The sequence below is a fragment of the Corapipo altera genome, unplaced genomic scaffold, assembly GCF_003945725.1.
Source record: "Corapipo altera isolate COAL_440 unplaced genomic scaffold, ASM394572v1 58, whole genome shotgun sequence".
NCBI classification, from domain to species: domain Eukaryota; kingdom Metazoa; phylum Chordata; class Aves; order Passeriformes; family Pipridae; genus Corapipo; species Corapipo altera.
Window position 1 is genome coordinate 10,832,882 of NW_020884898.1, and position 24,837 is coordinate 10,857,718.

Below are 24,837 nucleotides of genomic sequence, written 5' to 3' on the forward strand. Positions count from 1 at the left end.
CCTTGCCGAAAGGAAGCTAAAGCAAACACTACTTAATGTTATTAAGCTCACAGCTCTCTAGGAGATTGACATTTTAACAGAAGTATATTTATATATTTATGTATATGTTAAAGTGTAGGGGAGCCATTTAAAAGTTTATATTCTTTTGTGACACTAGAGAATTATCTAGGTACTTCTACCTTTCATCGCTGTCTCTAATTCAAAGCAGACATGTTTTGTCTTTACTGTGCTTTAAACAAGACCAAACAATTCTTTTTTTTCCAATGTCTTGTCACTGAAGAATAGAGAAATACATTCTTAATGTTCCAGGACTGTAATCCTTGTTGCGAATGGAATAATTTTTATTTTCTGGTGAGTTTTTGTCTGTTTCAAATATTTCTATTCTGATATTTTTATTTAAATTTCAGCTTGAGTGAAAATTCAGGAGTGGGGTTGCCAGTGGCCATCTTTGGTTCAAGTAGCTATTAACAAATGGTATATAATACATAGATAAAATGAGGTATGGTTCTGCCTGAGGTGGATGGCAGCTGGTGAATTTAACAGCTCTATGCCAGATTATTCATCATGGTTGAATTCACTGCTAGGAATAAATGCATTGCCCGTTTCTAAAATAGATGTTCTCTTATTTATAACCTTTTGAAAAGATTTCTGACAGGATTCGCAACAGATGGGTTTAGGAAATAAGATATTATCCCTATTTAGATCTTTTTCTGGAGTTATTTCACTCATTAGATGGATTTTTCCAGATGAATTTTCTCGCTTTTGCGTTCTGCTGTATTTCTTATGGCAGCTGGGCAGGAGAATAACTGCTAAAAGAAGCACAATAGTTGGGAAGAGCCCAAAAGTTTCATATATTCCCATTGACAATGACACTCATTTTAGAAGCAGTTACATACTGCTTTGAGACAGAAGACCTTCAAATAGAAGATCTATGAAGATCTGTCTGATGTCTCAGTTACTTTTTTAATAATCATTCAAAAAATCATTCAGATGAGAGAGTGCTACTCAGTTTGCAAATTGATTTCAACTAAGTCCAAGTGAAAAGTCAGTTCTTTGCGTTTCAGTTGCTTTGCAGTAAAACAAGTTTCCTCAGTTTGTTGCCATATGCTATAACTCATCTTCCCAGAAAGAAGTGACTTGCAGGAAAAAGTTGGACAGTTTTGCCACCTGGATAAAAATCAAGTATTTGGAATTAACTAAGGAAGTAAAGGGAGACCAAGTTACAAAATCTTAACTTCCCTACCATGTTGGAGAAGAGACAAACAGATAAGACACCTGCTAGGAATTTTCCAAATTTCTCATTAATTAAATATAGTCTATTCATATTTAAGTGCAGTGTGACTCTGTGATGCATTTCATTCCGATCTGGGAAGTTTTCCCAACATAAATCAGCCTGGCATGACTTAATGGTCTATTAGGGATGGTACAGCATGAAACATAATAGAAAGGACTGTATATTAAACAAGGCTGTATTAGGTGTTGTGGCTAGAAATTACATTGCTCAGATGGTTCAGATTGGTAAGCGAGAGAGAATTCTCTTTACTCTCCTTCATCCCAACTCTTTCAGGGAAAGTCTATATAGGATGAATGCTCTTTATTTTTATTACGTTCATGAACATATCGCCTTCACTTGAGACACTGAGGATATATAAAATATCAGTAATGTCGATTGGTGTGTGACAGAAGAGATGAGATCATGCTTGGCACTACGGTGCCATCTTTCAGTGGCACAAATCCCCAGTCTATATCAAAACGTGCTGTGTTGCCTCTCAGCTGCCACATACAGAAATTTTCAGAAGAGGGTAAGGACACCAAGGGACACTAGGCTTTTTGGATCTGTTTCTTCCTTAAATGAAAGAATAAGACATCATAATCATTTAAAAAATAGGCAAATTCTTCAGATTAAAGAAAAATGTTGCCATAAAATGGAATTCAGATTTCTTCGTGTGCCAGTAAGAGATTAAAATATGGAGCTAACTCATTCTGGTATTTCATAGGCTTTTAAAGAGCAGTCTAAAAATCTTTAAGTCCTTAGCATGTCTGCTTTGAAAAAAGTTTACTAGCTGAACTTAAGTTGAATCATAAATTTCGGATGTTATAGAAGTAGACTGTTTGCAATGTATGGGCCAGAATGGCTCTGCAAGTGGACACTGAGCACATTAACCACCAAGCATTTAAGTGCTGGTTCACAAAACTCAGCTTCATTTCCAGCTCCTCCAAATCTTCCTGAGTTTGCCACATAGAGGTCAAAACAGAAAAACAGAAGATCTGATAGAGGATTCTTCTTTGAAGATAAGCATGAAAAATGACAGCGTATGTTCTTGAATTATTAGCATGTCATACTGTGGCATCCTGCTCGTTCACTGTGGCTCCAGGTGCCAGTTCTCATGCTGTTTCTCTTAGAGAAAACCCACTTACAGCAAATGCAGGAAGTAAGTGATCAAGCACCCTATTTTTATTTATTTTCTTTTTTTTTTAATTGCTGAACTCTAGCTTGGGAAAATTTTAAGAAGTTTAATGCATACATTTTTTTAATTTTGCCAAAACATGCTCAAATCATGGGAATTATTTTCTTACTTCAGTGGCTTCTGAGTATCTCCCTAAATCTTTGAAGATTAGTGTATAAAAAAGGTCTTTAGATGTCTTGCTCTCCCCAAACTTTTCCCTTCCTTTCTTGTAAAAGGAGAAATCTCTTACTTTACTTCCAGAGGAATGTGAAAATCAATATATTAATCCATTCACTTTTCGTTTTACTTTCTTTTCTGAATTGCTGCCAACCATAATGCAGTTTGGATATTATCTCAGTGTTATTCAACAACAAAACTACTGTATGCCCTATTCCTTGAATGCTTGCATTGTCAGTCAGAATAAATAGCCATTTTTATTCCTCACTCCTTTTCCTCTCTTCATTTAACAGTTGCCCAAATTCAGCAGAGTATCTTCTCTCAACCTTATTTATTCTCAAGTGTAAACAAACCAGGAATTTGTCATCTTTCTCACTATAGAGGGAGCCTATTATCCTATCCAGGCTCTTTACTCTTTTCATCATCTCCTTAGCTCTTCTCTTCAGCATGTGAATTCATGTTTTTTTTGAAGATTACACTCGTTATTTTGACGAAATCTTACTGAATCAGCAAGGGGTATGCTTTTCCTTACTAAACATATTACCAGCAAACCCTCCTGCTCTCTCCTGTGAAAAAAAGGAATAAAGGAAGATTACATGTCTTTTTGTTGGCATAATTTGTTTTGTTTAGTAAACTCACAGAAGGTAGAGTAGCACAAGCCATCCCCTTATGGTACAGTTTACGTAGGCAAGCAGGCTAAAGTGTTAAGATTTTTGAAGAGCACATCTTTTCTATCTGATCTGAGCAAAAGGTACATCCCAAATCTCAGACACTTTAGGAAAAAGAAAAAAATTTAAAAAGCATTATCTAAAGTCAAGTCATTGTTATGGAATAATGGAAGTTATTGGGCAGAAGAATCAATACTCCCTCTCTTTATATGCATCAAAACTAAGTGAAGGACTTCCTAGATGGGATTTTCCAGCAGAATCTGTAAGGTGAAGGAGCTGCTTAAAAGAGATGACTGGACAAGATAGAATAAAATAGAGATGTATGACTGAATGAGAACAAGCTACAGTCTAATGCTGAAATGAAATTATGACCAGGTATTTAAACTAAATGTTTAAATGCACTGTAAAACAAAGAGAAGGAGAGGGTCAGGAAAAGTGCTGGTGATGAACTGAGAGCATTGGAAATGGGGATGTGGGAGCAGAAAGTAGATGTCTTTCTGTTCAGCTATGTAAGAGACAGAGTTGGATTCTTTAAAATTATTCTCAAAGTTTTGTCTTATTAACATTAGTCCTAGGGAAGAATGAGGAACAAATCTGTTTTTTCCACCATGAAGGTTTATCCCACTTCATTCTTTTGGGTCATTTAGGGATAAAAGAGAGATTCTACATGTCAAAATATATAGGACAGTTAGTGGTTTTTATTTATTGATTCTCTAGACTTCTTTCACCTCTTGCAAAGAAAGAAAGAAGTGTTTATGCTTCGATGCTTTAAGAGATTTTCTGCTTCAGTGTTTCAGAGCAACTGAAGGATAAAAATGTTGTTATATGTGAAATTCAGAACCTGAATTTTAATTGAAAATTAGAACAATTAGTATGAAGGAAGGTTTAGCATTCTCAGATGATTGAAGTGTGGTCTTTTCGCACTGTCGTGTTTTTACACGGTTCATCAGAAAACAGCAAACAAACCAAAAAAAAAAAAAAAAAAAAAAGGAGTTTCTCACTTTCCATGAGACAAGAGCAGAATGAAGGACACTTGCAGGAGAACTGGTCCTGGCAATGAACTTGCTGAAACCCCACTTCCCACTCTCCACCTCTTGCTCTGATATGCAAGCTATGGATTACTGGAACTTCCCCAGGTTATGGGAAGCTGCTTTACAGAAGACTCCAAACCACCTCCACCCATGTCATTTTAAAATAATATCATGGATCTAGTGAAGGACTTCATGAATCACTTGTTAACCCCATAAACTACTCATTCCTCTGTTTTTTGGCAGAACCATTCACCTGAAGAAGAAATCATGAAACAAAGAAAACACTATAAATGAACAAGCAAGAAGACATGGTTTTAAAAAAGAATTCCCACAAAATGAGATCTGTGTATTTGTTTCAAAGACCACTGCACTCATGCAGCCTAGGGAATAGTTATAGATTCCTATGTTAATGTGATGCTCATGGCAGATTAAAAAAGGAAACTCATTTTCCAGGTAACTCAGTTATAACTCGTGTGCTAAGAAGTTCCTGCCTTCCCCGTGTGTGAACACACCTAATCACTGGAGCACACTATAAGATTATGCCTTTTCCCTTTAAAGAGAATGATCATCCTCAACTTCCATTAATTTATCCCTGATAAGAAAGATCTGAATTAGTAATAGGCCTAAGTTGTCTCAGTCTTCTGTAATGGCTCCTGTGTCAGAGGCTACTCCCTTGATTTATCATTAGTCATAGCTAATAGTGCACTAATAACTTTGTGTCCTAACAACCACACATCACTTTCAGTACCCATTAAGAAGATCTAAATTTATGAGGGAAGAACTGCTGAATCAGCCCAGATTTCTAGTGTTTGAGACTGCACATATTTTCTGTTTTCTTCTGTTTACTCCATCATCAATAAGAGCCTTGCGAAGTGTCTTTCAAAACTTTTAGACCTTTGCATTTGCACTTTTTGGCAGCTCATGCCATGCTCAGGGCAAACATTGTTACAAGGTGTGTAAGTAAGACCTTACAGGGTTTTTTTCATTTGTTTCACAAAAGTACCTGAAATTCCAATATCTGCCAGACCTTCTAGACAAATTTAACCAATGACACACAAAGTCAGAGGATCATTATTCTCTTTAAAGAGTTCCTGTACTGCCCTTCAATTATCTGAGGAACTAGCAGAGCAATCCTAGAGATGAGTAGTCCTACTCCATAGATGACATCAAGGGTTACCTCCCTTTGCAAAATACATATTACTTTACCTGGAGGTCTGGGGGCTTCTCCTGTTCTCTGTGTAAGTGTTTTAGAAGCAAGTCTTGATCTGTATTTGATAAGAGTGGAACTGAGTTCGATCTCTTAAAATATTCATGTGTATCAAAACCAGCTGAAGTGGCCACATGAATGTTTTCACTGCGGTAAGGATTTGAGAGGAGCATTTAGATACCAGCTTCAAGTCTTTGTGGGCTATGCAAAAGAAGATTGGGATGTTAGTGGGGTTTCAGAAGTCAAAAAGCAATTTGGGCAAAGTGACATTATCACTCTCTTACCTCCAGACTGAGCTACTGAGTCTAACTTTGTACCAAGCCTAAATTTAATTGCCCAAATGAAATTAGTTTGTCGCTCCAAATGTACAATGCTGAAAAAGAATGGGAGTTGGTTGCTCTGCTGTCTCTTCCCTGCTGGAAGCAGAACTGAGATTACAGAATCTTGGTGCTTTAACAGCCAGTGTCTTTATTCTTGTTCCTCAAGGCTTTTCTACCTACCATTATCTGACTTTTGCTTCGGATATTTACATGTCAGCATATTTCCCTTTGCCCCCTTTGAACCAGTCATAGAAATATATTTATGGATAATAAACAATTCCAGTTTAAAATGAAGCACTCATCTTTATCACTTTAGCTTGCCTATGTGATCTTCATGATGAATTTCACATGCAGTTGACTATCAACTGAAATTAGTCGTAATTAAAGGTTGTCAAATCTGTAATTTAAGACCTTGGAATTTGTTGCTGTCACTCTTTTCCTGTAATATATTATATTTTCAATGGATTTGATCCAAAGACTATACAAGCCAATAGGAGAATTTCTACCAGCTTCCATGAAGTTTGAATAAAACCTCATATTCTATGGTAGAATTATAGAATCGTTTAGGTTTGTAGAAAATCATCTACACATCCTTTAAGCACCTCTAGGGATGGTGACCCACCACTTCTCTGGGCAATCTGTTCCGGTGCTTGACGATCCTTTCAGTGGAGAAATTTTTCCTAAAATCCAATCTAAACCTCCTCTGGGACAACTTGAGGCCATTTCCTCTTGTATATCATTTGTTACCTGGGAGAAGAGACTGACTCACACCCAGCTACAGCCTCCTTTCAGACAGTTGGAGAGAACAATAAAGTCTTCCCTGAGTCTCCCTCCTTTTCTCCAGGCTAAACAACCCCAGCTCCCTCAGTCTCTCTTCATAGGACTTGTGCTCCAGACCCTTCCTCATCTCAATTGCCCTTCTCTGGACATGCTCCAACCCCTCAGTTTCTTGTAGTGAGGGGCCCAAAACTGAACACAGGATTCGAGGTGTGGCCTCACCAGTGCTGAGTACAGGGGGACAACACTGCCCTGGTCCTGCTGGTCACACTTTTTTTGATGTAAGCCAGGGTGTCATTGGCCTTCTTCCCCACCTGGACACACCCTGGATCATGTTCAGCTGCTGTTAACCAGCACCCCCAGGTCCTTTCCCACCAGGTATCTTTCCAGCCTCTCTTGCCCCAGCAGGGGGTTGTTGTGACCCAAGGGCAGGACTTGCCACTTGGCCTTGTTGAACCTCACATAGTTGGCCTTGGCTAATTGATCCAGCCTGTTGCAGTAACGATACTGGAGTAAAACTTGCTGCTATATCTACTTTTACCTGAAATCACCAATATAATGTGTGAACCCCAGGGCCTCTGGGCTGGGGAAGGTACTGTGATCAAGCTATGATAATAGAATTCCCTTAGGATCATTGAATTCAGCATGAACCACAAATCACAGGGGCAGCTGAGAAAACTGCATCACTGGAAGAAAATGTTGCTAGTGCCTGATATGGGATCAATGTACGTTTTGCTATAAATTCATATTTTTATCTGGTAATTTTCCCCTCTCCTGAGTCGTCTGCCACATTTCTTATCAGATGACCAGAGTTCACCTAAGAGGGATGAACTCACTGTCTCAGGCAAGCTTCTCTACATCAACAGCTTTATCAGCTCTTATTGGCTCAGTGTAACCTTTAGTACTCAGTAACAGTACTGGGAAAGAAATGCATGCAATCCATCCCATCAGATTAGAGGTTCTGCTAACTATTAAGATTGAAGAAGTGTTGAGAAATCCCTTTGAAACAATTTGAAGTGTCTGGTTTTGGATTTTTTTTTTTCATGAAGCTCTTTAACACTGGAGCAGAGGCTACCTTCACATACATTTATTAATAGAATAACAGATCCCTTCAGTCATGCATAAACCAACATCCCAGAAAGAGTGCAGCGGAATGCACTCTTCCCATTTTGAACAACATGACTAAAGCTCACTACCGCTCGTGCTTTTCCATCTCCATTTTAATTCTTGCACAGAATACTGTTCTGTGCTGTAAAAACAGTTCTGAACATGATGTGATTAACCTTTAGGGTCCCCCCATCCCCTCATCTCACAGCCCCCTCGTACGTGGCCTGTGCTTTCTATTCATGTTCAACCATCTGATTTCCATATCATCCCGCTCAGCCTCCCGAGCACTATTAGCATAACAGAGCTTTGGTGTGACATTGATTGAAGCCAGCGCTTGCTGAATGCAGTATCAAAGCATAATTTGCCAGAAATCACATCTAATTTACTATGTACTATTTAAATTTCTTAAAAAAAAAAAAGGGCAGCAATTTCAATATAAGTATACTAGGTTTGTAATCTTAATTGTTCTTTTTTTTTCCCCCCACCATAGTTATGGCTAGTCTGCTGGAATCTGAGCGATATATTTCATTTTGGAGCCACTGTCTTTGACTTTCAGATGTTAATTAAGCAAGAGTTTTTCCACTCTGTTTCTTCCTATGCACTTAATGCTGCATCTGAAACAGTAAAGAGTAATAGTCTGGTAGGCACAACAGTCAATTTGCTGCTTCATAACAGTTTTTTCAACAGATTCTTCTAATGACCTTAATGTTTAGCTTGAATGAAGCCTTTAAGTACCACATAACTTTAACAGCTGAAGCTGATCAAACCTGCTGTTATTTCTCTAACTGTACCTTTTCAGAATGTTTTTAAAATTCACCTAATTTGAGAGCAGCAATAGTGACTTGAATAAGTTTTGTCCAGCGTTCCCCTGAAGCTGCGCTTTGAGCAAGTCATGATATCAGTTAGCCTTTCTGCAAAGTGGAAGTAATAATATTTATCCACCTTTATAAACAGCATATATATACGAACATAATAAGCTCTGTTTTTAGGAAAATTGAAGAGCCCAAGTGCTTATTCTGTCAAAGAAGCCTTGCTGTCTCTGAGTAGGGTCACACTGAATTCTCTGGGGATAATGTCTTAGTGTTTGGGTAGTTATACTTGACCAAGAATTTATCCTGCAATTATTAAGTGTTACTTTCACTTTTCAAATTGCACTGTTTGACTAGAAATTGGCAAATAAAGCTGATATGGTGAAAACGTTGTTTAAATGCTATAAACAATATTATTTTAATCAGAGTCTGTCTATAAACAGAGCTATAGCTGAATATGACAACAAACTATAACAAAAGGAGGGTTTCTTTCATTATAGAACCCTGTCTTTGAATAAGTTAAAAAAACCCAAACAACTCACACAGTGTTTTATTTTTCCAAAATTATGTTTCTCATGTTATTTAAGATTATGTTGTTAAATAGTTTAGCTGAAGAAACTCTGATGTGAATAAAAGCTCCAATTCATTTTTTTTTTATAGTAAATTTCCAGTAATTATGGCTGCAGAGGAAACTAGAAAATATGTGATTGCATAGCTAGATATTGTTGTTTGCTGGGGTCTTTAGAAAGGTTAACTTAATAGCTCTGAGGCCAGAGATCTATTCATCTAGTATGGCAAAAGCTGGAAAGGACTTAGTGTGTGGAAGGCAGCATTCGGAACAACAGGATCCATCCTTGTCTGAGCTACAGACTTATTTTCCTTTCCTGTTTTTGGAAAAAAGGAAAAAAAAAAGAAAGAAAGAAAAAAGATCGTTTTTCTGCTCTTAGGAAAGTGAGAGATATTCAAAGTTAGGGATAGGTCAAAAACTGGAAACTAGGTAAGGAACTAGGATGTATATCTCTCATTGTACCTTGACTACCAATTATCTTAATTTGATCCTTGGAAAGTCTGCTACAGCAACAAATTTGGTTCTGTTGTATCTCCTCAGAGCTTGGAGTTATTGATTTACAACACAGCCTTGTGTATGTGAGAGTGTTTCAGATGAACCCTTAAACGTTCCTGCCTTGCATTTATGCAGTTACATGACTTGAAAGATGGGCTCATGGAAATGCCGAGCCCTTCTTGCTGCTGTTGAGCTGCCTCAGAGCACTGCCTGTATAACATACCCCCAGTGCACCAAGCATTGCCTACGAAGTGATCTTAGGCATCCATCATGCTTAGGTTTTATCTATGGGATGGTCTCCTGGCTCCAGGTTTTTAGCATCACAACAGAAAGATTATGGTCTCGAGGCCACCCATAAGGCAGCATAGACATAGGACTCATGCATCGTTCCTGTCAAAAGCAGGTATAACACCTGGAGAGGTTTTCTTCTCTCTGCTGTGCCTGAGGTTGCTGTTGATTCTATATTGATATCCTGGGCAATGAACTTCTGTTTGTTGGCTGAGCAGCAAACACTGGGCTAGTCCAGTGACCTTTGTTAAGTAGGTGGTCAGAACCATAGAGATACCTAAGATATACCTAAGGAAGGGGAGGTTTCTACTTCAGAGCTTAAAGGTTTCTCTCTCTCCTCCTGTGTGACTGACTGAGCTAACACATGCACTGATTATCACACTGCTGCTTCCTGACACCTGTGGGTGTTTGTTGCATACAGATTGCTTGGTTAAACCAGGTGAGGGAAAAACAAGTAACTCGCTGCAGCTCAGCACTTAAAGAGTAGAATATCATGAGTTCACTTCCTAGAGTATGTATAGACACACCTTATAGAAACCTCAAAACATATGGCTATAAACAGGCAGCAGCAGGGCACTAAGGCCTTTGTCCCTGCCTGTTTAGACAATTTAACAGCTGCTGAGGTGGAGGAAGAGGTGGACACTTCTTTCCAGAAGGCCAAAGCCTGTGTTTAGGAGTGTGAGGCAGAAGAAATACCCTCTACCTTTTAAATTTATGATGGTTCATGTTTATTAAGTGCTTTGCAGTTCTTGTTTTAAAGAGTGTATTATACCAGCATTATTCAACTGATGCTCTTTAGACTCCTGCTGATCTGTAAAGCCTCGGGAAGTACCTCAGGAGATCACTGCAAAGTGTGTTTCAAAAAAAATCAGGTCTGCCTGCATTTCTATGCAGTTAGCAGATTTGTGTCTGTGCTGTCAGCAGGTGTAATCGGAAGCTGGGTCTTGATTGCTCTTCGCGCCTAATTAAATAGTTTGTAATTATAATGGTGAAAATACGGTTTTCTAAAACACTTAAATTCTGTTTACCTAAAAGCTTAGTGTTCCTAAGCCATCCCTCCGCACAACTGCAAAACCAATAGTGGCATAGAAGAAAATGAAGGTGGGGTGTTGCAGTGGTTTTTGTTTGGGTTTTTTGTGGGTTTTTTTTACTGTTTTGTCCCCTTCTTCAGCCTGCCCCAAAAGTTAGCTGATCTTTTGATAAGAATATCTGGAGACACTGCTTGCATTTTTAAGATATGCAAAATAGTATAGGTCCAGTTTCAGTAATGAACCAAGACTGGAGGGTTTTCATAGCACTCATAGAAAAGCCATTTGCTTTACTACTACATCATGCTCAACATAGTCACTGATGTCAAGTTTTCTCTCTCAAACGCTCTGATATTGCTTCTTCCTCACTTTCTTTCTACACATTAACACCTTTTCTCTACCTTCTCATTCCCACCAAGTACTGACTCTCTATTCTCTGTCAGTACCTACCAGAACAAGTCAAACTACTCCTCTCTCTTAGAAATTGTTCACTTCTGACTGTGCCTCCTGGTCCTGTATGTCTGAACACTGTTAATGCCAGCTACTTGAAAACATAGCCAGTCCTGGTTCTTCTCTCTTGCTTTGAACCCAGTTTCCTTTTTTCTTTTCCTTGTTTCTTCCTGATCTCTTGGAATACCTATTCCTTCTCACTCACCACTCACTTCTGCCCACTAACTCTTCAACTTTTGCTTCCTTCTAATCTTTAAACTAGCTGAAATCTGGATTTCCCAAGTTTGTGTTGTTTTATCAACCATTCTTTTTACTGCAACTCCTCCTTCCCACTTCATTCTTGACCACACTGCCTCTAAGAGAACTGAGAGAGCTCTTGAACTTCTGTTCTTCTGCTGTCATCCAGACCTTCCTTTCCTTTCTCAATCATTTTAAAAAGTCTAGAGGGCTAGACTGAGAAAGACAGTCTGTTCATCCTAATTCATACTTACAACACGTGATAGCTCTATGAAGCATAAGAGGCTATGAGAGTGCAGGTACCTTTCCAGACCAAAGGTAGAATACATTCAGAGCCAGAAATATAAACACCTGACTGTGCTCCTTAGCATTTATTGTCATCAGAATTGACTCTAGCATGTATGGTTGTAATGTTTATTTCCTTTTTTATTTTTTTTTTAATAACTGGGGATGTCACATACATATATTGCTGCTCTTTCTGTCGCTGTTGTTGTTTGTTTATATATTAATTCTGTCTATACTAATTAATGTTTCTGGTGTCATGTCCTCTGACATAAAACAAATCTCCATAATGTCGTCTCTTTCCTTCAGTATTCCCTGTCTCTCCCTTGCAAAATATGCTAAACTTACACTATGTTTTTCCTTACATTGTAGCTCCTCCACAGTTTGTGGTGAGACCACGAGACCAGATTGTAGCCCAAGGTCGAACAGTGACTTTTCCTTGTGAAACTAAAGGAAATCCTCAGCCAGCTGTTTTCTGGCAAAAAGAGGGCAGTCAGGTAAGCTGTAAGCACCCTATAAGTCTTTCAAGCCTTTCTAAATAGTTATATTGTGAAATTTTAAGGAAATTTTTTTATATTACCTTTCACAGATTCTCTTAATCTTTCACAGGACTTTCTCTTTTTAAACTATCACTATTCTGCACTGAAATTTTTGCTGCTTTTTTTTTTTAAATATTGATATTATAAAGAATACAAAGGCCATTTAAGTTGTTGTAACTTGGGCTAGGTGCTGTGTGGATGTACAGAAAGCAACTGTAAAGGCTTTGCATTCTGAAGCCCCCAACAAACAGGTGGGTGAGACAGGCACAGTAGATAAAAAAAGGTATGACTCAATTTTTTACTAATCAGAGTCAGTAATTACAGTTCACAACCTGTCTAGACATGATCAGGCAGATACGTATCTCGCAAGCTGATTTGCATTATTCTCCTGGAGCATACAGATATAGGTTTTGAACACGCAGATGCTTTCTTGAGTAAAATTGTCCCGGGAAGTTTCCAGATCTGGTTTTGGAAATATTTCCCCGATCTCTTTTGCAGGTAGAATTTGTGATGTGGCAATCGGCGTTGCCGTCAGCCAGTACTGGCTTCCACAGCTTAGGGTTTGAATGTCACGTTATAACATTTCTTTACTGCTGTTTCTGCATTGGCACGTTGTTACAGCAGAAGTCAGGCCTCCTCACTTTGAGTGTGCAGTTCATGTTAGTATGTTAAATTTGAGCACTGCAAAAACTACGTGCTGTTTTCTCTTTTGCACCTGAGAAAAAATTAAAAGGGCCAAATGAACACCCAAGGACAGTGCCTTCTGCAGCTCCCTGCTGAGCCCTGTCATGGCTACACCTGTCTGTATATCTATGCAATATACCCTTCTCTTTTGGTTGGTCTCTTCAGACCCCTGTGCTACTTTCCCCCATGTGAGTTAACTCACGTATCCACACTGTGCTGTGCAGTGCAGACGTGCCTTTTGTCAGATCTGGAGGCACTGTGTGCACCAGCTCAGTTAAAATGTGAGATAAGAGCTGAACCACAGATCTCCTGCTCTGCCCCACCTGCTTCTCCTTCACCTTCTCATGAGATCAGAAAGCTATTCCAGAATGACAGGACCAGGCTGACAGCATTTTGTGCTCTGCTATCTTTGTGGCTTACAAAGATACAACACTATTGCTTTATGAAAATAAGCTTGTCTGAGCGTAAGCTTAACCTTCAGTGTGTAGCTCTCAGTGTAATATTTGGAGAAACTTAGATTTAGCCTCCATGGATCACACACCCTGGAAAAGCAAAGTGTTCTGAGTCTGACTAAGGTGGCAATTGTTCCAAGGGGAAAGTAGAATAGTATGTTGAAATTAAAGTAGGAAATAGTAATGTGCTAGCAGACATTTCAAAACCCTTCCTTGTAGAGCATTTTAATAACATGGTAATGTTTATGTAAAGTGAGCTTATAGTGTCACACTTGAATCTAATAAAGTGGACATCCATCATGCTGTAATAAAGAGAAGAGCTTCTAATTAAAGTAGGACATCATTTGCAGGATTAAAGTCATTTAGCGTAATTGAAAAGTGTTAATACTCTATTTTATCCTCTTCCATTTCTATCACTTCAAGGGTAAAAACATTTTAAGGTGAAAATGCATCTTGTGTCTTTAATTGAATGTTATTACCTACTGATTGTACCATGTTGAAGCTGCTTAATTACAAACCTGGAAAATTAATTACCATATTGAGAAACAGATCCCCAAGGGTTAGAATAGTCTTTTTTGGCAAATAAATGCAACATAAAAATTGATACCTACATGTTTTATAATCAAACCTTCAAACACAGCTCAGTGTGATTTACAACAGCCTCCTGTTAATCTCGATTGATCATCAGTGAAATAACACAGGTTAGGGTTACCCTCTCACTATATAACTTGCCAGATTTTGCAGTGAGATGCCATAAGGGAGGTGAGTTTCCATACACTGTATATCATCATACAAATGGAGGATGGTGTTTTTGCCAAATTACGTGACTTTTCGCCTTTGCATGCCCAGCTATAAATTGTTTCTTGTCTCTACAGTGCTTACTTCTGCTTTTACTTGGGGAACTGTTTGCAGCTCCACATTTAGTGTTTGAAGTAATGTTATATAGTCGTGTTATCCCACTCCAGTAATTGTGGGGCATTTTTCATTGAGACTCCATTTCTCGATCCTGTGTTTTTGAGCACAACCAGCTGGAAGGGAGGGGAGCTGTTCCCTCCTGAGTAATTTTTTGTGCCAGCCTGTGCATAAACAGCTGGCCCTTTGTACTTGGTGGCCTTTTCCCAGAGCTCAACAGCCACCCACCAATGAATGCATGAGGGCAGGGTGTGTGTAATCTTTAGACCCTGTGGATTAAATTCTTCCTTGAGATAAATTCAGTGGTATTGTATCAGGGATGTCTTCGGTCCCACTTTTCGCAACCCAGAATGTGTGTCCAGATGAGCAACCCGACAACTAATTAAAATAGTGAAATTATAAAAAACATTTCAGAAAGAGGTTTTACTCAATTTACTGTAATTTGGGACAAGTTACAGTTCATAGTTATCTGATCTTTGAAGAGAGGAGTCATGAGACTGGTGAACTCCTCCTGATGTGTGAAATATTTACTGGAACATGGCACCTTCCAGAGAAGAGAGGCCCATGCTGAAGACAAAAAGAAGAGTAGTGTCCCCTGTCTAATGCAGTGATAAAGAGGATTCTGGATTATTTTTCTCTTAATAATTAGGAGCTTGATCCTTCCACTGTCTTTTACATTGTGTTTCTTTATATACTTTACATAATGAGTGATAATTGGAGTCAAGATCAGCCATGCCAAAATTCTCCACTTTCTCATAAAATTTAGTGAAGTTTTCATAATACCCTCATTCAGTAGGTATCTGTGCCAAACAGAAGTTATTCTGAAAGTTTCAAGGCAGTTCAGAAAACAAGGCAATTATTTGAGATCCACTCAGTCCCATAGCCTGAAATTGCTTCAGAATTTTAACACTTTTTTCCTATTGGATCTGACATGTTTACTGGGTGGATATTGATTTTTGAGGAAAAAATCTGCTGTTATAAATTTCTTGAACATTGCCATTGAAATAAGGCAATGGAAAAGCCTAGGGTGACAAGTATCCTTGTAGGTTAATACAATTATAAGGATACTTAGAGCGTCGGATCTTATTTAAAGCGTATCACTTTCCTTTTACTGCCAAAACCATAAAGGCATGAGTTTCACTTAAAAGCAGAATTTGTTTCTTATATTTCTTATTTGTTTCTTAAGCAGTTTGTTGCTTATCAGTTCCAAATCCTTTTTTGTAAACTATTAAGGTCTGCAGAAAATTCATTTAATACCCTATTCTACACTTTTAGATTCTATTTTTAGCCCATACAGACAAGCTTACAAGTTAGTAGGGAATCATCATTAGAAAGCACAGCAGAGCTATACAGAGCTGCAGTAATGACTGAAAGCTTATCACAGCATGTTAAGTGTTTTGGGGTATTCCTGCTGCAAACAACTGTATTTTTCATAGAGGCTTGTTGAGCTGACATAAAAGCCAGATCCTATTTTACTAGAATTACTTTTGTTTAATTATTGTTTAAGCAGTTCTCCTTTCTGCCTCGTTGGGCAATGCTGCTGACCTTTCCCTTCGCATTGCTTTCCTTTTCCTGTTCTTATTTATTCATAAGAGCTGTGCCAGATGGTATAACTTTTTCCTTGAAAACACAGCCCTCACTAGTAAAACCTTTTCAGTATTGATTCATTCAGTCCTTCATCATATGCAATGACTACTACAGCCATTCCAGCTATTATTATTGACATCTCTCTTTTCTCCAATCCAACCCGAAGGCAAAAGCTAATCTCCCTGTTTTTTGCTAACTGATGTCTTATCCTACATGAAATTATTTTTTCTCTTTGATGATTTCTACATCAGATTAATACCCCTTCTCTTCACCCTCAAGGCTCCATGATGCATTTCTCTTTCGGTACATCTCAGTTTTAATTTCTTTTTACTTCTCTTTTGAGCTCTCATGCTCTGCCAGCTTCTCCTACTTTATGACTTGGTCATAGCTTCTTCCCAGCTTTACTTCAGTGCCCTACTCTTACTTTCTCCTTTGCCCAGGACATATTAACAGCCAGACAATAGTGCTATACTCCCTCAAGTCTCCAGGAGTCAATTTTTTCTGCTAGTTTTCCAATGTTTACTGTAGTGTTATGTCCTCCTGGTTTGATAGCCAAACTAAGTATATTATTACAATTACACTCAGAGAGAAGATGAATGTGTCACAAATAGAAATCACTCAAGTGTGATTGTTGGAAAATGTCTCCTCGCCTACACCCCCAGAACACAGCACTGTGTGCTGTCAAAGGGCTGTTTCTAATTTAAACTGCAAGTTGCCCAAGGCAGGGAAAGCCAGCTCTATGTGTTCATAAAGCCTTACTTTTCCTTCTAGTTTATTTATAGTACTTTTAAGGGAAAAATCGTCGCCTCTCTAGCTGAGGGAAGAGTGGTGCTTTTGTGTTTTGAACTGATGTTTGATGAATTGTCTTTGCAGAACCTACTCTTCCCAAACCAGCCTCTCCAGCCCAACAGCAGATACTCGGTGTCACCGACCGGAGACCTCACCATTACCAACATCCAGCGCTCGGATGCAGGATACTACATTTGTCAAGCACTGACGGTTGCTGGAAGCATTTTAGCAAAGGCTCAGCTGGAGGTTACTGATGGTGAGCTGTTAGAAATTCCCATTGGTTTTTTTTTTCCTGTCAAAAGTATTTTAAAAGCAGTGTAAATAAAGGCATGTGAGATCATGTAATTCATACAAGGAAACGGACAGTTTTCTAGGCGAAATAAAATGGAAAAGGATCTCCCTGCAATTGTCTGTGGAGTCAAAAAGGCATCAAGGCCTATTTTGCCTTTTGCTTACTTTCTGAAGGTTCCTTAACAATGAAAAGAAGGGAAAACAAGCTTAAAATAAGGTTGGTGAGAAAGGAAGAAGCTTGGTTTGCTAGAGCTAAGAGACAACTGCAAGAAAACATTGTGGAGAATGAATAGGTCTATGATTAAAGCAGTGAATTGGGGTGCAAAAAAAATTAGTTCTGATTCCCAACAATCTTCACTACCATCTTACACAGCTAGTTTGGGAATGTGTCCTCAGCTCAATTAAACCAAGGCAGTTGTTTGAACATAGTGGAGTACTATTGGTTTAGAATAGCTACATGTAAGCCCTTTAGTCACTCTGTGAATAAGGCAACTACTTCAGAGCTGTGTTCTAAGAATTTCCTTGTATGGTTAGGTGTGAAAAAAGCCATGAAAATGAGAAGGTAGAGAAGAGTTTTCAGGCAAGGAAAAGCATCTGTCTTGATGCTTTCCATTTCAAATTTTTGGGTTTGAAATTTATCCTGCCTTGAAGTTTACCTTACTCCATCTCCAAACATGAATCCTTTTCATATGTCAGGAATCCTGTTCATCAGGAATCCCTCTTCATCCTCTTGTGGATAGAAGGCAGTTTGCATCCTTTAATGTTAGTGAGGAAAACAGTAGAATTCCTCTTATACCAGGAGATTGTGGCATTCCCCAGCATCATTATTCCTTATCTTAACTGACACATTAAATATCTCCTGACAGACTTTGATGAATTTTTGCCATTAAAACTGTTGTTATATGCAGAGGTCTACTTTTACTGTTCCCTTAGAGACCTGCCTGCACCATGAAAGTTTGAAAAGATGTCTAATTTTGAATAATCTGCCTTTTCACAAGAGCATATTCATCACAAGTGACAGGTAGAGAGGTTCAGGCTCATGTTATAGAGGTTTGAGCATTAATTTGATGCCTTTTCTTTGTTTTCCAAAAGCTGCTTATATTTTTATGACAAGGGAAGATAATTTCTGCCTTATCCTCGCATCTCTTCAAGCACATTGCTTTTCTGTAGTTTCTGGAGACTAAAGGCTTGGCTTCTCTCTGCGATCCCTTTAAGTCCTTTCTCTCATGGTCTGAGAGAAAATGATGCATTTTCATTCAATTAAAATTTAAATGTAGATTAAAAGGTCGTTTAAAATTAATGGAAAGGCAGTATTTTGTAATATCTGTCCATAGTGCTGCCTGACTCAGGGCCATGACTGTGATTGGAATAAATAGAACACACAAACATTGAGCTGTTAATGGTTGCACCTGCTGATGCTGCACAGATTTACAGCAACAGGCACTGAGGGGATCAAATCAGGTTCAAGGACACGAGTGGTGAGAAATTCTTCCTTTTGACAGGCAAGGCCTGTGGTCCATTTCTCGTGCGGGGGAAAAAAAAATAAATCCCAATTGATCTCTTTGGAATTTTCGTTAGTTGATTAGCGGAAAGTGTCCCTGCTAAAATGCAAACTCACCTACAGCTAATTCTGATTAAAGGCAGTGTGCATTTCACATTGCTGGAGAAAGCATTAGCTGGAGGCTCTGCTGCTCAGAGAGTGCAAGGCCTGCATTCTTCAAATGCCTTCCAGAACCCACTGTCAGCAGCACGATCATTATGAAAAAATACAAAATTGCTTTATAGAAATACGATTTCATCCCCGAGTCAAAGGGCAGGTGAGGTCAGAAGAAAAGTGCCAAAACAACATTGTGGAACTGAGATTATATAAATAAATCTACCATTAGATCACAGATATTTTTTTAATTGCTTTTAGTTAGGAAGTTACCCATAAATGTTGAAATAATCTGTTTTGGTTGATGCTGAGCAGAAGTTAAGGAAGCTAATGATTTTTATCAGTAGGGAAATCTAATTTAATGGTTTTAAAAATATAATAAAAGATAAACACTGTACATGTTAGCTATATACTTAAGCATTAGTGTTCTAGTTTTTGGCTGGTGATTTCAGTTTTACTTCATAGCCCAGAATTTTTCTGTTTGGTTAATGATTTAATAATAGTGGCGAGCCATCTTTTTCATTTTGAACACATTTTTGTTTGATCCAGAGTAATTTAGATCCAATTGAAGTTCCAATACAGAATGAAAACATGTCATGTGCAGAAAAACAAGTGCTTAATTATACCATATATAGCAGTGTTTCAGTTGTTAACATTTTTGCACTTACAAGTCTTTACTGGAAATATTTTTAACTCAAGTGTTCACATGAGAAGAGATTACTAGCTGTGATGAAATGTGCTGAGTTGAGTGATAATTTTGCTGATTATGGACTGTGCTAAGAGCCTTCGGTGTATTTGAAATTCAAATCTTGTATTTTCTTGAAAGGCTATCATGTAATTCACTGTCTAATGCACATCTGGAAAAGCAAAATCATTTTAAAAATTGAACAATCTTAGTAATCCTTTCAAACTCAAGAAGTGAATATACAGCTTACAATCTTAAAATGACAAATCCTGGAAATAAACCAAATGCTTCCATCTATGTCTGTGCTCAGCATAAAATGAATAGTTTACAATTAATATTTAGTTACATAAATTTATCCATCGTGCACAGAATATTTTGGAAAAGATCTGAATTTCTCCTTAGTAATCTTTAACACTTATTAATAAAAATTGTGGCCAATGCATGTGCAGCTGTAGGATCATGTTTTGTCCAGTTTACCCAGCAGCTGCTGTTTAGCGTGAGTATTGGGTTGGAAGGAAAAGATTAGCCTCACAGTGTGCATTTTTCTGACAGCATAAGAATGAACTGGTTTAGGATATTAAATTAATTTAAAACATTTTGTTTCTGGGATTTCCAATAAAGCAAAAGGCTGGATCTATAAGGATAATTCAGAATAGACTAAAAAAAGTAAGGGGAGGAGTTTGCAGCATACCTCAACAGCCCACTCTCCACTGATTTGGGACAGACACTTGAGGCATTTTACCCAAACTCCTTTGCAATTTTTTTTTTATTATAGATCTATTGAATACTCTGGGATATCTCTCTCTTAAATCCTCTACTCACAGTTTACTTGCCTGCAAATCTGGCCACCATGATTCTTAGCCCTCATCAAATGTATATTAAATATTTTGTAGCAAGTGTGACAGTCTCAAACAGGATAGATTCAGAACAATATCACAGCCTCCTGTGAAGCTCTTCTGCAAAAAAAGACAGAAGGATTGGTCTCTGCTTTTCCAACCTAACCCTAACCCTACCCTATCACACTAATGTTCATCGTGTGAATTTCAGGACTTGTGCTTGATTTTCCCCATTAATTCACCAGGAAAGTTTTTGAAATTTTGATTTCGAAAGTGAAAAAGTAAAGACTTCATTTTGTCATTCTCTTATTTTAATTTCCTCTTGTAATTTGACCACATTCCACCCAAAGTTAAACATGATTTGAGTTGATCCAAATTGCATTTTTACTGAATAAACTGTTAATTAACAGTTATAACTTGTTCTTTTCCTATAATCTGTTCCAATTTTAAGACGCACTTTATCACAAAAGAAATATTTAAATTTTTCAGTTACCAGAATATAAGAATAAATGGATACTGGCAAATAGTTTCAAATCCATTTTTTAAATTAAATTAATTTTGAAATCAACCTCTGATTTACCATGCAAACATATTTCTAACCACAGACAATGTTTCTGTGGAAAGGATGTAAAAGTTTCCTGCAAGGGGGAAACTCTGAAGGTAAAAAAAAAAAATAATAAATTAAAATATTTTAAAAGCAACTAACAAACACCACACCATTTTATGGATATTTTTCATTATCTCTGTTCTTCAGAATGTTTATGATATATGTTTTTAAACCTTTAAGCAAGTTTTGGATCCTTACTAATGAGGTAGGAACACAAGCACCCACACAGGTTTTATAGAAGATTTACAAGTCCTAGTTGTGAAGACAATACAGTCATTCACAGATCAGTGGAAACCCTAAGTGTTCATTTAACCTTTAGCCTTAGTGTCATGGAAACCTGTAGTGGTCTTTCACCCATGACACCCTTGAAAATGAAGATTCCTTCTGGCCAGGAGACTTTCAATTACACTATTGATCAGAGCTATTTAAAGGATTATGAGGTCCTCATTTGTGCTGTAAAAAAACTAATTACGTGCCAAAGAACAATATCTGTAATGCCGTAGGTTTTGAAAATACCTACATTGCTACACATATGAAAAACAATTAGGCGAAGCAAATAACTGCGATAGATAGTTAGCAACTTAAATAGTAATTTTTCCTTAAATTTTAGCTGCCTAAAATACTGGGATGTCCTGTTTTACATTAAATCTAAAGGATAACTTGCAGTTAAGTTTTCATTTGAATATACTTGTGCTGCAGGTATCCTTATAGTACATAGGAGATGGGATCAGTTTTTATTTCACCAAATGGCTGCACTGTGTAGTTATAAGGAACCTTAATGAGATAAAAAATTTCATATTAAGGTGAAAATGCATTACATTTTCTCTTTTCTTGTAACATAGTGTTTCCTGTCCTATCTCTGAGTTCAATGGGTGATATTTCAGAATTTCCAAAATAGCTTTCACATTCTGGTGTTAATAAATAGTCTTTATTTGCCTTCTATTTTCAGTTTCAATTTCAATAAATGTGATGAACTCACACTCCAAGGTGTGATTCTGATAATACTAATGATTCTGTCCTTTGTGAATCTTGTTAACAAAACAGGGTAGTTGTATTTTTGCAGCATTCAAATTTCAGAAACAATTATTTTAGGTATAAAATGTACCACTAACATGTCCCTAATATTTTTTATTTATTAAGTAGCGTAATGAAAGCACTTTGGATCTGTTGAAGGTTCCAGAGGGACCTTTGCATTTCAAACAGCTCAAATACAACAGAAACCTTATTGCTTCATAATAATTTCTTTTCACTTCTTTGTCAGAGTCAAATGTTGTGCATGGACTGTAATAAACAGATTTTCAGCTAGAATAAATGGTTCAAACTTAATTGACATCAGCAGAGGTAGACTAACTTACACTACTTTAGAACATAATCCTACCTGTTACAATATTTAATACCAATCACATAATTGTTCAGTTGTTCAAAGATTTAAAACAGCAGCAGTGTGGCAGGTAAATATATAAAAATGAATACTCAGTTCTGTTATGCTGATTTTATGCAACAGTCAAAGCCTTGTTTATATTCAAGTACTTCACATTCGTTTTGTATAAACACATTCTTTAGAAACAAAAAGTTATATTTTGCTGCTTAACAGATGGCTCAGAGGATAGGTTCAACAGCAGAATAATTTGTCAAAAAATGGTTTTTCAAGAAAAGTGAACACAAGCATTTTACCTCATCTTCAAGGTATCCCACTGGTCATGGAATGAGGTTTATACAAAATCATGCACTCACTGGTTGCAGAGTCCTTTAAGCAGTATTTCAAGCATGGAAATGTAAATTATCAGGGGAAAAAATTAAGAGAGTTCCTGGCTTTAAAAGGTGATGAAATGATTCGATAAGTAAGCTTTTAAATGGTGTGATTGAGTTTGAGCTTTTCTCCACTGCAAAGAGCAGTGCAGTCATTTAGATCACTCAGATTGTGAGGATGTTTTGTATTACTGTGAGGTATTTTTGCAGATGAAAACTTGCAAATTGAGCAGGACTGGGGATGTGGTTGGTACCCAGGCTATAATAGTGTTAGTTTTTCACTTTGAACTCTTAACAGATTTTCTCTTCTAGGCCATAAATTAGGTAAGCAATTAAGCACATTTTGATGTGACATCAAATGTGTGCTTTAAGTGCTTTCCTAAATTGGAAGAAATAAGTGATGCACTTAAATTCTTTTCTGAATCAAGGTCTTAATTTTCGTTCTGTGTTAACCAAATGAGTCTGATGATCTTTGCTGACAGAAATTTACATGTCTAGGTGTTGTCTCGCAATGGTGAAATAAAATCCTTACAAAAATACTTTTCAAATATACCAACTAATTGTTAACATGTACGGGTCTTCCAAAAAAATGTCTTTAACCTCTCGGATGCTGCCTTAAACCAGTCTCTTAGAATCGGTGCTGTGTGAAGGAACAGGGCTCACTGGAGCAGAGGATCTTTAAAGGTGTGGGTGTCGCTGTTTAGTCTTGACAGATAGGCCTCCACCCATCATCCTCCAGGGACCCATCAACCAGACACTGGCAGTGGATGGCACAGCTCTGCTGAAGTGCAAGGCCACTGGTGACCCCCTCCCTGTCATCAGCTGGCTGAAAGAAGGATTCACCTTCCTGGGCCGAGACCCTCGGACGTCCATACAGGACCAGGGGACGCTGCAGATCAAAGCGCTGCGGGTGAGTGGTGGTGACCAAGCAGGCGTGACAGGTTCTACACGGCTGGTTCCGACCTGTTGGCATGTGCCTGGAGCAGCTCTGCTGCCTCCCCCTTGTCTTCAAGATTAACTTGTCTTTTTTTCCCTGCAATTCTCTCCAAGTCCATGTCCTGTTTCATTCTTTGACACTGTGTAGGGAAGGCGGGGAAAAAAGAGAAGAGTGGAACTTGTATCAGATATTTCAATGAGAGTTCCCTAAAAAATAGAACTGATGTTTAAAATCTTATGTATGTTTCAGGAAAACACATGAGTTGGAGATGGATAGAAATATAAAAGGATAGTCCTTCCTATCTTTTCAGTTAGTCTTACCATGAAGCCATTGGCCTCTCTGTTTAAACTTAGAGCAGTTCCTTGGCAACACCTGATCATAATTTTCCAAGGACTTGTAGTGGTAGCACATGATCTAGAGTTCATCAGAGTTTAACTGCACACTTTCTCCATCAATAAGTCTTGTCAGTCCTGAACTGGATGATTTATTCCAATGTTATGCTTGCTGGAAATATTCCGCCAGGCTTCAAATGGCAAAAGACAACTAGTACATGAAGTCATATACAGCGGGATTTCTGTTCAAAATAAATACCTATTGTAACATTTACATTTTAACACATGATTTTATAATATTCCAAATAGCATAACGTCCCATGTGGTTGATAAATATTGCATCACTAATCTTTTTTTTTTTGCTTTTAATTTTTCCCTGTTCAAAGATAAACACGTGTTAGTTGTTTGTGTGTATTTAGTTAGTTAGTTAGTTGTGTGCGTGTGGAAAAATAGCAAGGTAAATGTCCTTATTTGTCAAGAACTTAAAGACAATTTCAGAAACCACTTAATTTCATCAGCAGAAATTTCTGCACTTGGCTTTTCCATCCAAAAAAAGTCAATAAACGTAGCTACTGATGACAAGACATAAAGAGCAGTTTTGTTTTTTGATACCTTCTCATCAGTGATCGTAGATGAATTGTGAACTTCCTTGGAACAAAATGGAATTTATTAAAACATTTATGCTAGCTTTCCTTGAGTAAACAATTTATCCTTCCTCCCTAGGCTGAAGGCAGGTTTAGGCCATGAAGGTTAATGCATTTTTCCTGTAGAGCTGGATTAAAGAGTGCGCTTGAATAGTCAAGATTCCCCAGTAGTGTTAGAAAGCAGCAATTAAAGGTGGAGGCTTAGTGATTTCAAACAAGCTTCCAGGCACTGATGATGGGCTTCTGTG

At 37.7% G+C, this 24,837-nt stretch overlaps 1 protein-coding gene across 5 annotated transcripts in view; it reads left to right on the forward strand.

The window, feature by feature from the left end:
* The window catches only part of ROBO2 (roundabout guidance receptor 2), a 1,057,727-nt gene that overhangs the window by 938,088 nt on the left and 94,802 nt on the right, over positions 1 to 24,837 (forward strand). For all 5 annotated transcript variants that reach the window (XM_027648665.1, XM_027648666.1, XM_027648667.1 and 2 more), the window contains 3 exons: positions 12,264 to 12,388; positions 16,939 to 17,110; positions 23,381 to 23,586. In XM_027648665.1, the coding sequence (XP_027504466.1) occupies positions 12,264 to 12,388; positions 16,939 to 17,110; positions 23,381 to 23,586 (503 nt within the window). The remainder of the gene's footprint in view (positions 1 to 12,263; positions 12,389 to 16,938; positions 17,111 to 23,380; positions 23,587 to 24,837) is intronic.